This window comes from Nomascus leucogenys, chromosome 1a (assembly GCF_006542625.1).
Source record: "Nomascus leucogenys isolate Asia chromosome 1a, Asia_NLE_v1, whole genome shotgun sequence".
In the NCBI taxonomy this organism is placed as follows: domain Eukaryota; kingdom Metazoa; phylum Chordata; class Mammalia; order Primates; family Hylobatidae; genus Nomascus; species Nomascus leucogenys.
The window spans coordinates 4622109-4635939 of record NC_044381.1 but is presented as its reverse complement, the minus strand read 5'-3'; the positions used below and the strand labels follow the sequence as shown (position 1 = coordinate 4635939).

The window sequence follows — 13831 nt, the reverse complement described above, 5'->3', positions numbered from 1 at the left end:
TATTTCCAAGTGTTAGCAAGGCAGTAGGCAAAGTATGGTGGGCATGTGTGGGCACTGATCTGTTGTGCCTTGGCAGAAGCCTAAAGGAAGGCTTCCCAGAGGAGGTGGCACCAACTAAAGAGTCAGTAGGATGTTACCAGGCACAGGAAGTAGTATACACAAAGGTGAGAGGCGAGAGGCAAAAAGCAACATGCTGCTTAATTAAGGAACTGCACCTTGGCTGGCCTGGAGCCCAGGTGGGAGGTGTGGGGGAATGGGTAAGAGGGGAGAGGCGTGATCACATATGTGCTAAGCCATAGGTCTCATACTTTCTTCCTCTTCCTTCCCTTCTTTGACCTGTAGTGTCTCTTTCTCTCTGTTCTTTGTTTTTCTACTTTTTATTTTGTTTTGCTTAATTAGTTGTCTTTTACTTCATCTTTCCCTATCTGACTTCTGAAAGTTGAAAATATATTTCTGAGGCAGATCATTTGGAGAAACTAAAGTCATAGAGAATGTTACTGACTTTTTTTTTTAAATACAAAAATATTGCCTAAAATCGAAAGAATGAATTCTCCAACCTCTTGGTTTCCTCACCTCCGCAATAGTCATCTCATTTTTATATACAGAAAATAATAGGTGGGTATTGGAGTAAGCAGGGTCAGATTCCAAATTTATTCTGCGTGTATGTCTATCTCCTGGAACACATTATGAACGCCGGAAAGGTAAGATGAAAACCAAAGTTACTTTTGCATCATCTGCAGAGCCTAATGAAGTACTCATTGTGCAAGAAACTCAATATGTTCATGGTCCATTCATGGAGGAGGGAATTGGTCACTTGGTATACTGCTTGTACTTAGAGTTTGAAATAATTCTTTTCTTTAATATAGAGTAGTAAAACATCTGAGCACTGCTTTTATTTGTGTGCTTTATACTTCATAGAAGTATTATGCTCATATATTATAGATATATGTATATGGATTAGAGTTGGCTATGCGGTACTCAGAAACACAGGTACACAGAAAATTAAATACTTTGGTTGCTTTTAGCTGTTGCTATGGTTTGAGTATGACGCTTGGCGTTTATATGTTGAAAATTTGGTCCCCCCATGTGTCAATGCTGAGAGGTGGGGCCTTAAAAAGTGGTTAGATTTTTAAGAGGAATTAATGCTGCTCCCATGGGCCTGGGCTAACTGTCACAGGAGTGAGTGAGTTCTCACTCTAGTGGGACTGCATTAATTGTCTCCAAAGCAGGCTGTTGTAAAGTGAGGCCACCTCTTGTGTTCTGCCCCCTTTTCTCACATGCCAACTTCCCCTTTGGCTTCTCTGCCATGATATGACACAGTATGAAAGCCCTCAGCAAATGCTGCTGCCATGCCCTTGGACTTCTCAGTCTTCTGAACTGTGAGTTAAATAAACGTCTATTTTTTATAAATTACCCAGTCTGTAGTATTCAGTTCTAGCAACAGAAAATGGACTAAGACAGGTATGTTTATGCAGAGCCAATTACATAGCCATAAAACATATTTGCTCTACTGGCATGTTATCAAATGCATTTTTTGCTGTCTGTCAACCCCTGAAGTATACATGCTCTTGCGGATATGTATTCACAGATTGCATGAAATCAATGCTAATAAACAACAGCAGCAACAAAATCTTATTGTTGTGTTTACACAACCTCCAGGCAACCAGTTTTCATTATTTACCCACTCACAGAAATAATTATTCACTTGAAATTGTAGTCTTCTGGCATTGTATTGGTATAACATGAATAATATATGATACCTTATATGTGTAGAATAGCTAGAGAGGGCCATATGATATGTCTTAAATCTCAATGTTGCACTGTGAATATTCTTTTTCCAGTCATGATATAATGCCCATGATGAGGTTCCATTTGTCCCCAGATCCTTTCAGTTGTTACAAACCAGACACTTGACAATTTCCATAAAAATTTAATATGGTTCAAATGTTGCCACAGAAATAACATATTTCTCTCTAAATTGTCTTGTGGCTTCTTGAAAAATGTTTTTCATTTTCATTTTTTAAGGTGAACTCTCATTAAATTTGCTACCTCATTTCAAGGACCCTTTTAAGAATCAGCTGCTTCCTCACGACCCAAATGTTAAAAAGCAACATATTCCCTTAAACCAATAAGAAACGTGTATGTACTGTTCATTTCAGTAACCCTTGTTTTATACAGATTTCTTCATCAAAAATAAGCAGCACAACAAGCCAGGAAGTTGTATTTATGAGCTAGTTAATAGGCCCATTTTGTACACCAGAATAATAAGGAAAAACACAGTAACTTGAATCTCTTTATTATAGTTTAGGAAAACATGACAGAAGGAGTTTGACATTAATTCTACAAAAATTTTAGTAGTTCCAGATAATCTGGATAAATGAGGACTGTAGGCCACTTCAGAATTCCAGATGACCGGCACGCACTCAGTGAGTGATTGACTCATTGAGACCAAAGTGTCATAGCCTTTTCTCCCCTCCTACTGCCCCAGCTAAACCTAGGGTCAGGGTAACTTTGAAGATTATTGTAGGAAATGCAAGTGCAAATCTACTTGGATACTTGGAACCTTTGGAAACTTAGTTTGGGTTACACTGATTTCCCTGAAGTTAAGAGGACTCTCAAATTAACCAGGGACAACCCTATCACAACTTTAAATGATTTTCCAATGAGGCTGTTATTACTCTGGGTAGAACCTTTGAAATGTTATAAAATCAGATATTACCTTTTAGCAAACCGAAAGGAAACACAGTAACTCCTGAGTACAATGCCCTGTTAAGGACAAGAGGGTGATTTGACCGCCACATGAGTAAAATCGCAAAGCAAGAATATATAGAGACATGTTGTCTGTTCCCATTGTGGAGTTATTCGTCCCAACAAAACAAGGAGCAGAAGGAATTCCCTATTATTCCACATAATCAATTCATGAACTACTTTTTAAAAGCCTCAAAACATTTGAATGATTTTCTTGTTCTCCCTTATGTAGCACTTTCTACAAACTGATGTAAATACTAAGATTTGCTAGAGCATCTAAATGCATCCAGTCTAAGAATGCACTGGAAACAGAAACCAGAGTGGCATGAGGTGACCCATATGTCCAAATGCGAAGTCCATTGAGGGAGAAATAAAATCAGATGACCCCAGTGTGCTTCTACAGTCTTTCTTGTGATTCTTGGTCCTTTTTTTCTGACCTTTCTTCTACTTCTTTTTTTCCTATTATCTTCCCACCTAAATTTTAAAATTAGATTTAACTGTTTCACAACCTAAGGTGTGAAACTACCACAGTTTGGTTCTTTCCTTTCTTATTTTCTAGTTCTTTTGTTTATTTTATTTCGTCTTTTTAAAATCTTACCAAACTGTATCTTTTCAAGATTAAGGTGACCTAATGATCCCTAGAATGTTGCTGCTCAAAGTATAACCTCCAAACATTCACCATTTAGAAGTATCACCTGGGAGATTGTTAGAAATGCAGGATCTCAGGTCCCACCTAGCCCTACTGAAGCAGAGTTTTAACAAGTCTCCTAGGTGAAGCTGGGAAGCACTGCTCTAGGAAGAAGCTTCCAGAACTAAATCCCAGCTGAATTCCTGCATCAAATTTCTCACCTCTCCTCAAGTGTATAAGGTGGCCCTTTGACCATCTTTTTCTGAGTCACAGGAGTAATCTTTCACTTACAGCTTTTGAAGGTACGTACTTGATTCAAGTGGACTTGAACTCTTGGACTTACTGTTGAAGTCACTTTGACAGTATCTGCAGGATTAGAAATATTTGCTGATCCTCCCGCCCATGCCTTTCTTCTCTTTGGGTTGTATGTGGAGATGTGAACTGGCATATACTTCGTCAGTCAGTTCTTGCTGCATATCTTAGCATCAGCCATCACTAATGGGATTAATTGGTCTTAATTGATGGAATTGTGAAAGTGTGTACCTCCCAGGGTCATAAACACTAAGCCTTAATTCAAATCAAATGTATATTTTAAAAAGCATGTCCGGTATCATAGACTCCTTTCTGTTTGGGTTTAGTTGACATTAGCAATGGTATTGAAACCTGATCAGGAAAGCTTTGCTGTTATTACTGCATTGAATATGAACTTATGCTTCTCAGCACTCTAAGTAACTGATTAGGGGAGGGAGTAATATTCTACATAATTATTGGTTACACATATGGAATAAATCCTATTTTAATGGTGTCTAATGAGCCTTTCATTTTTAGAACCTTACACAAAAGCCTCTAATAGAAAGGGAAAGTAGTATTTCAAAGGTCATCTTAATGCCACTTAATGTCAACAATCTGTAATCAAGCCAATATATATATAGATGGTGATTACAGTCCAGTTATGATTCTTTAAATATAAAATAATCTAAATTAGCAAAGTGGAACAAGCTAAGGTTCTTTAGGTTTGCAATAACTTAAACTTTCTAATTAAAGTTTGTTACTTGAAAACAACCTCAGAGTTAAAGAACTCTTTCTCAAAGTGAGGCTTCCTGCAGTGCAATATTTTCAAGACCCATGAGTGTAAGTTCTATCACTTACAGTTTCATGCACTGTTCCCATATGTGTCCGCAAAGCCACGGAAATGTGCAAACAGAAAATGATGGCTCCCCTTCCGTGCTTTTTCTCAACAGGGTAATGTAATGGGCAGTAGAAGTATGGGATGTTTTATTGGTCAGGAGGCCACCGAGGGAACTTGTGAGCACACCTGTTTCAGAACCAGACATCTGCCTGGTGGCAGATTAAAAAGTTGGGAATTTAAAGAGTCTCCAGTAAGAGATGGAGATACTGAGATTTTGTCCTTTTTGCCCTGCTCTGGAATGGAGATGCCTTTTCCATCCTAGGAGGGTTGCTGCTACACCAGTCCGTGTGACCCTTGTCTGAATTAGAAATGGGTAAATTCTGCAAAATGCTTTACTTTTGTCACAAGACTTTCATCAATAAATGGACAGTGATCACAGTATGAATGGCATTCCCTAACTCGCCTGCTCACACTGTAGTAGTGTTCATCAGAATATCAGAATCTTCTGGAGGGCTTGTTAGCAGTCAGATGGGCCTCACTCCCAGCGTTCTGATTCTGAGGTCAGAGAATGTGTATATCTGACAAGCTCCCAGGCGATGCCAATGTTGCTCGTCTAGGGACCCCATCTCTTTGAGAACCACTCCTCAGGGGTGCATCAGTATGTAACCTGCCCAGTCGTACACGTTGACCTTGCTTTCATGCACATAGAGCTTACTCAGTATCTTTTGGGAAAAAATAATGCCGTTTAGATAAAATTACTAACATAGGGGAAATTTTCTAGCAAGGAGCTTGGTATGGAATAAATGCTCAATGCACACCAGGCCCCCTTTCCTCCATTGCTGCTCCCCACGCTGTCACCCTGCGTTTGTCTCCCTTGTGTTCTATTCAGCCACCTTCTGTTTCCTCCTTGGATTCTGAGAGTTTGTTTGTTGGTTCATGTTTCTCTTGTTTTCCTATTTATAGTCTGTTTTTGAACCTCGGGCAAACTCTCGCGTGATCATTCAGTCATGTGTCACTGAGTCCTGGGCTCATGGTTCTACAGCTAGCCCAGGAAGCAGAAGACCTGAAAATAGGATATTGTTCAATTTGGGTAGGAGTTGTCCAGTGACAGTGACACAAGCAGTCGGTTGACAGTTTGCACCTTAGATCTCAGGATGTACTTGAACTTTAGGAACCTAGATGAGCAAGCATCTGGCCAAACCCAAGGAAACACTCTTAATATTCCTTGTTTCCCTAAGCTTAGATGTCAGTTTACACGGTGAGACATGCTCACTCATTAAAGAATTGGAAAACATGAAAAAAGTAAGAAGGATAAAAGGCATCCATTTGCCCAAACAGTCGAAGAATCCAATTTTGGTATATTTTGTAACAATGTTTTATAAGCCTACCTAAATGTTGTTTTATTTTTAATGCATTTGCATTTAGTTGAACTTATAAATCTAGGGATAAAACTGCCTGAGGGAGGGGAAATTCTTGTGATGAATTACCGGGTTGTTCCCGTAATAAATGATAATGATTCATGATAAAATTATTTGCTTTCAAGTTTCATCCGGACGCCATTAGAGAAATGAACAGCACCACCTTTCTCTTTCGGCAGAATTGTCAACATGACAAGTTCATTCAGGTGTAGTGCCCTGCACACTCCTGTGATGAGTTGGATATTTGGCACCTCACCAAGGCATTTATCAATCCTTTAGTGCCTGATTTTACTGGTCTTGGGTTCCATGGTTCCTGCAAGTGAATTCTTCAACAAGAGTGAGTTGGGGGTGTATGTGATGAGCCCCTGACTACATGAAACCGCCTTTCTTCTTCTGCCTTTATTCATACAACATAATGAGGTCAAACCCTTCATTCATAATCTTTTCCCCTGAGAATACTGTAATGCTATTCTATTGTCTTCTGCCCTGTCTTGTTACAGAGGAAACATCTGATATCAGCTGGATTTTGATTATTTTACAGATAATCTTTTTGTTGTCATTTTCAGTCTAGGTGCCTATATTTTCCTCTATCCTTGCTATTTGAAAATGGTCAGGATGTTCTGAGATATTGTTCGTTTTGCACTGATTTGCTTGGAATGCAGTAAGCCCTTTGGTCTTTGATTATTGCTTCTGTTAAGAGTAATAATAGCAATTAGTTGAGTTTTAACTGAATACTGAAGTGGACATTTAACTGTAAAGACTTGGAAATGGTATTCTTACATATAGTTTATGTTTTATCAAGTGAACAGTTTAAATTAATCAGAGACACGTCTTGGATCCTTCTAATCCCTCTATGGTAGAACTAGGGATGTTGTTTTATCCTGTACTCACATTAATGAAACCTCATTAATCTTATTCTAAAGTAGTTCTCCGCTCTCATCCTGGTGCAGAAACAATGCAGCTTTCTCTCAGATCAAGATCTGAGGCGACTGTGGAACAGAGTGGATATGGGGCCTACTCAGGTTTGGGTATGTGCCCCTGGAGCTGGCCCCAAAATGGAATCCACCCTACAAAAGGGCCTTGCTAGGAACTAGGCTACAGACTTGGCGTGTCTAAAACCACAAGCTCATTTCAGACCTAAGTGTGGTCCACCAGGTGATTCCAAGTCAAATAAACTGAGCTCCAAGAGTTTTCTCTGAGTCGTCAAAGAGAACCCTAAAAACAGAGGTTTGGTCAGCAGAGGCCTCTTAGCTATGAGTTGGGGTTTAATTTTGAGCCCCTTTATTCTTAAATTTGAGAGTCACTTGAAAAGCTGCAGAAATGAGCCCCTTAACTCCTCTCTCCCTCTAGTGACGTTTCCTTTCACTCTGCTGAAAAAGTAGTTGGCTTCGTCAGCATTCATCTTCTGCTCAGGCTAAATTTATTTTTATGTGAAATAGAAATCAGGAAAACACCAAAATTATTTTAAGCAAAATATCAAAATTGAAATAAACCAACATATGTCTGTGAAACATGTATAACTCTCAATCAAAAATAAGTGCAACTTTCATAAATTTCTTAAAATACTCCAGCATGTAAAATCTGGACAACTTAAATAGATGGAGTTATGACATGTTTAATTATTTTTTTTTACTTAGTTCGTCCCTTACTTAAAGATGAAAATTCCAATAACCAAAACCTGGCCAGCTCTAGGTCATTCTGTTGTGAACAATGTCCTCTACCATCTATTATAGTAAGAGAGCCAAAGAGTTTTATAGAATTCCTTGCAGCAAGGTTAAGTTATACCTGCCAATTTTGAATGGGAACCATCTGGAACTTACCTTCCTTCCTTACCCACCCTCACCCCCCTGCCTTCCTCTGTAAGAAGTGAGTCTTCTTCATTGCTTTGAATGTATTATGCTTTGTTCCAGTAGGTTTTCCATATTTCTCAGTTTCCCTTCCAGTGAGAACTCAAATGGGATTAAAACTGTTTAAGTAACATAACTATTCTGGGGGTTAGCACCAAAGAGAGTTAAAAGATAAATCCCCATCTCACCTTTATGCTTCATTTCTAGGCTTTCTCTAACACGTTTTCTTTATTAGATTGTTGCTTCAAGGCTTGGAATCACTTTGACCCTATTAATAGTAGCTGATATTTTGCCCTCAGAAGACATTGAGTAAATGTTACTGTCAATAAATATTATTGACAAACCAGCGACACATTTATTGAAATCTTAAGCCTTTTATCTTCTTTTCCTCATGAACTAGATAATGAAATGTCTAAAAAGTAAAAAAAGATTAAAGTATTACAGTACTTTTTTGGGAAATGATTTCACACTAAATGAATTGTCTTTTAGCTTCCTTTATAAAAGCATGTTAAAAACTTTATCTCATTAGCCTTGGCATTACCATATACATTAACATGGTCACTCTTTTGAGGGTTGGAAAAAACTTACAAATATAGTTAAGGAAATTTATGATCATATTGATCTAGTGGACCCATGTCTTTTTCATCCTGGACTCTCAGATCTTCAATTCTCCTTTTTCTCATATATCACTCTGATTTTTTTTTCTTATTAGTTTATTAGTTGTCAGAAAGTTTCTTCCTTTCCAGTTCCTTCAATTTAGACCAATTTGGAAATGGAAAAGTGTGTTAATTTTTAATAAATCTTTAAGACACACATTACTGTATTTTTATTAGCAGAGCCAGATGGCTCACAGTGAATTTTCTCTGACATAAGTAATCACAGAAATCAGTTTGGGACCCAAATCTGGTACAGAAAGTGGCATGTATATTCAGTGGAAAAATGCAGTTCACATAAACGTTCGGATATTTTTAGGAGCAATATTTATTACTGTTTGGATTTGATTTGATTTTATCATTTTCAGCGAAGTAAAAACTAAGGACATTTTTTTTTTTTTTTTTTTTTTTGCTGTCCCCCAGACTCAAACATTCAAGGTCCTTCTCAACAACCAAAAATTGTTTTCTTTTTGCAGTTTGAAGGTTGCAAGAAGGCCTTTTCAAGGCTTGAAAATCTCAAGATCCACTTGCGGAGCCACACAGGCGAGAAGCCGTATTTGTGCCAGCATCCGGGTTGTCAGAAGGCCTTCAGTAACTCCAGTGACCGCGCCAAACACCAGCGGACGCATCTGGACACTGTAAGAATGGCAGGAGCTTTCCAGTTTCCCACCTGGAGCCTGGTGTGAGGAAGTGCCTGCTTGATAGTGGGCTGGTGAAGTGTTTGCTTTATGGTCTGCAGGTTACAGGGACAATGCCAAGGGCAGCAGTGGAGCCTGGTAAAAGGCCAGATGGGGCCCTATTTGACTGTTTCATTTTTCTGTAGTAGCAGGTTATTCTAAATATTACAACCTCCTGGGACAGAAGGGTTACTTGGTCACCGCTGTGTACAAAGCAAAAGCAGTTTAGGGGCTGTCATGTAGTAGATTTTAGTATAGAGAGTAATCAGGAGAGACTGGCGTTAAAAACAGTGTTCAGATATCAAGTCGGGAATGTATGCTATTGCTAGGAATATGAAGCAGTTTTTGTTTGTTTTTCTTTGTTTTTGTTTTTGTTTTTTTCCATCCTGGTTCTTTCCCTCTTGACATAGAACTTTGTGGCTAGAATGATTTTCAGGAGTGAATTTGGCTCTTTGCTTTAGAAACCACCTGGTAGTTTCACCTTCAGCTGATCTAAGAAGAAACAGCAAATCTTTCCCAAGAGTTCACTTTCTTCATGCTTCCTGTCTGTTAACAGCCACATATTCTTTGACATCAACCCTATGAGAACAATTGATTTCCATTATTACACCCTTAAGTCCCTTAATGCTACAACATTTTGCTCATTCCCAAATGCCTTTTCTATGATTCTTGTCTTTTATTTTCTCAATTAAGTTGATAGCCCTTCTTTGCATTTCCCAGGTTTTGATGCCATTTTCCTTACACTAGTCCAGGTAGACTCTATGTAATTTCACTTCGCTTAACAAAGCCATCAGGATAAGTGTATTATACACATCACAGATCTCTTATCCCACATTCTTGCAAATAATGTATTCATGACAGTACTTTTTTGGTGTTAACATTCTGATGTCTATTATTAAACTACACCAGAGTTTGAATTTTGAAAAGATACTGTTATTTCTACACACCTTCTCATACATATTTAAGATTCTTCTGATGTTATGGTTGACATATTTATTAAATTTTATATTAGTCTCTATTAGTCATATTCATAGAAGTCATTTTAGCTATATGTCACATAACCTTTCTAAACAGAATTATCCCCTAATATGCATAAATGTGATGGTTTGCCTAGTAAATATCTCAAATATAATTAGAGCAACATGGGTGTAGGATGGACCCAGTTTCTACTCTACCTGAATTCAGTGATTTTAGGACCAATAAAATGGAACACTAAATGAATAAATGTGGTGAATAGTGGGATTTTTCTAAGTAGAAAAAGAAAAAAAAAAGAATAAATTGTGTTAAAATGCCCTATTTTTTTGTGCCTAAAATGGTCTTGGTGGGATCCAATAAATTTTCCAATTTGTCATTAACCATTATCATGGAAGAATGAACATTTATGAGGCAAGATTGTCTTGAGAAATTGCTTCTACTCCAGCTAGTTATCTGTAGTTTGAAAGAACTATTGTGAGGCTAAGTGTTATGGTTTCGCACTGCCCTCCTTTGCTTGGAGCTAATTTTAGCTAATCAAGCTAAGGGCATTTTCAGAAATCATTTTGGAATAAAAATATATATCTTTTTAAAAAACTTTTGAGGAAAGCTACCTAATATAGTAGTTTCCTGATTTTCATTAATGCAATAACTTTTAAAACTCAGCTATTTTTTTTTGGAAAAATTATTTCTCTATTAAATATTTTTAAAGCACCATTTTTTCCTTTAAGTTCCAAACTAGCACCTGTTTAAATTTTTACTACATTTAACAAATTAGTAAGCTCTTTTAAAATCATATAGAAATCACACACTTGATTTTAAAAACAAACCGTACTTGCTTGAAGAATTTATTATTTAAATTTAGGTCCTTGTTCCCTTTCATTAATCACTCCTTATGCTATAATACTGTCAGAATTTTGGATAAAGTATCTTTCTTCAACTAAGTGGATTCCTTATTTGTAGAAAAAATGGTTTTCCCATAAAGATTACTGAGTTCCTAATTCTAACCCTTAAAAGTTGTATTAATTAGTTTCTGTATTAGAATCTTAATATCTACACAGTAATTGTACAGTACGGGTGGAAAATAACAAAATATATAGTTGGATGAAGTGTAGCATGCTAGTTAAAGCTTAGGTAACCTGAGATAAAATGACAGGTGCAGCAGTACTACTTAGATCAGTCCCTGACATTACTTTTTTGGCATACCAGTCCTTCCCTAGTGGCTGACCACAAGAGAAGAAAGTGAAGGTCAGCTGAGAGGAACATTGGGTGTGTAGTCAAACTTTCTCCAAGAACATCTCAAAATCAAATAGAAGGCTGGGCACGGTGGCTCACGCCTATAATCCCAGCACTTTGGGAAGCCAAGGTAGGTGGATCACCTGAGGTCAGGAGTTCCAGACCAGCCTGGCCAACATGGCGAAACCCCGTCTCTACTAAAAATACAAAATTAGCCGGGCGTGGTGGCGCATGCCTGTAATTCCAGCTACCCGGGAGGCTGAGGCAGGAGAATCGCTTAAACTCAGGAGGTGGAGGTTGCGGTGAGCCGAGACTGTGCCATTGCACTCCAGCCTGGACAACAGAGTGAGACTCCATCTCAAAATAAATAAATAAATAAATAAATAAATAAATAAATAAATAGAAAATGACATTACCAACCTAAATTGTAGTGACCATGGTAATAATAATGGCATCAATTTATATAATTTGTTCATAGTCATCAAGGCTTTTGTACATGGCATCAATTTATATAATTTGTTCATAGTCATCAAGGCTTTTGTACATGTAACATCTCCTCTAATGCTCAAAGCATAAGCTTTTACAATGGGATTGCCAGTAAAGATCTTAGCTAGTTGTGCTCCTGAAACCAGGGCAGGGTAGGGAAGGCTAGTGCAAGAAGGCTATGCGAATTCAGAAAAGATTCCCAGGCTAAAGAAAATCTTTGCTTACTTGGTAGAAACTAACTGGCAAGTGACTTTAGCCAATAATAAACTCACTATTTTGTAGAAACCATGAGGTATCGAGAACCTGGTTTATCCGTTGTTCACTTTTAGATCCCTAATCTGAAACGCAGCGCCCAGCACATCCCGGAAGCATACTTTTGAGTGATTCAACCAACCAGTCAAACAGTCAGTCAGCCAATGAACACAACAGATAATCAAACATAGAATTCAAGTTTGGTATGTCAAATTAAATTATATATTGATGATTTAACCTTATTCTTGGAATCAAATGACACAGAAAAAGGAGTGAACCATAAATATGGCTTCTAGCAGGTCAAATAATGTAATCCACTTATTTGTTGGCTCACAGAATGACATACATACACATAAAAACAGAAGCAACATTCAAAAGAAATCAGATCAATCAGATTTTTTTTTTTTTTTTTTAACTATAACAAGTTTCTAGAGCAAGAATCCTGAGACAGGGTTTCAGGTCTCTTCCTTACATTTCACATCATACAAGCACAGCTCTGTTACCTTACTTGATGAGACCCTAAGCAGATCAGTTACTATTAATATGTGTTATAAACACAGTTAATCCTGTGATTTGTAAATTTTTCATTTCTCAAATAGGCTGAAGATTTTGATTTATCTCACAACTGAAGAGTCATAGCCTCAAACTTTTGATAAGTTTAAGGGTCATAACAGTAGGAATAGGTGCTGAAATGTGAATGGATGTGAGCTGCTCTTATTCATTCATTTCTATTATGTACTAAGCACGAGGGATACGAAAATTAAAAAGTGCTGGGTGTGGTAGCACACACCTTTAATCCCAGCTACTCAGGAAGCTGAGGCAGGGGAATCACTTGAACCGGGGAGGCAGAAGTTGCAGTGAGCCGAGATAGCGCCACTGCACTCCAGCCTGGGAGGCAAGAACAAAACAACATCTAAAAAAAAAAAAAGAGCCTAGACTTGGCCTTAAGCACCACACCTCACATCTCCCAGAAGCATGGGGGAAATGGAATCGCCAAAACGTGTGTTCTGATTGCACTCAGCCAAGAGCTTATTCACTTAACTCAGGCTCAACACCAGGACGCCTCTGCAACTAATATTATTAATGCTTCTCTGGTGATTTTTCACGTGTCTGTTTGAAACCTACTGTCTCTTACTCACTTTACACTAATTTTCTCTTCTTAATTCTCTCCCTTTCTCTTTCTGAATCAGGTTTCTTCTGAAAAATACCCCGTTTTTTTCTGGACTTTTCTACAGCTTCTTTACCTGAACCCTTAAAGAATATGTGTTTACTAGTTTCTGACAGTACCAAAGATTATTCTCAGGGAAACATAACTGTAAGTATGACTAGAGATGCTTACTAATAATTTCCACATTAAAAAATGCCCCAAGAGGTTTTGTGGTTAGAGCACACACTAAAGCAATCCTTAGAAATCATCAAGGATAGGACATCTCTTTGTTCCTTGAAAGTTTACCCTTCTCTTAACCATCATGCAAAGTCACTAGACTTTGTAATTAAAATGCATGAGTATTAGCTAGCATTTCACATCAGTCAATTGGTAACAGTTCATGCTCTGAAGTCAATAGTCTTTGAGTAAAACATTCCCCAGTTACCTTTATGATTTAACCACAACTGTTTCTTTCTTTCTTTCTCATTTAGAAACCTTATGCTTGTCAAATTCCAGGATGTACCAAACGCTACACAGACCCAAGTTCCCTAAGAAAGCATGTGAAGGCACATTCTTCCAAAGAGCAACAAGCAAGGAAAAAGGTAATTTTAAAAGAGAATCTTCCAGTCGGGAAAAGC

At 37.8% G+C, this 13831-nt stretch overlaps 1 protein-coding gene across 1 annotated transcript in view; it reads left to right on the top strand.

Annotated features, from left to right (window-relative positions):
- Positions 1-13831, top strand: part of GLIS3 (GLIS family zinc finger 3) — a 471085-nt gene that overhangs the window by 350807 nt on the left and 106447 nt on the right. The window contains exons 4-5 of the mRNA XM_030801507.1: positions 8900-9061; positions 13685-13795. Of these exons, the coding sequence (XP_030657367.1) occupies positions 8900-9061; positions 13685-13795 (273 nt within the window). The remainder of the gene's footprint in view (positions 1-8899; positions 9062-13684; positions 13796-13831) is intronic.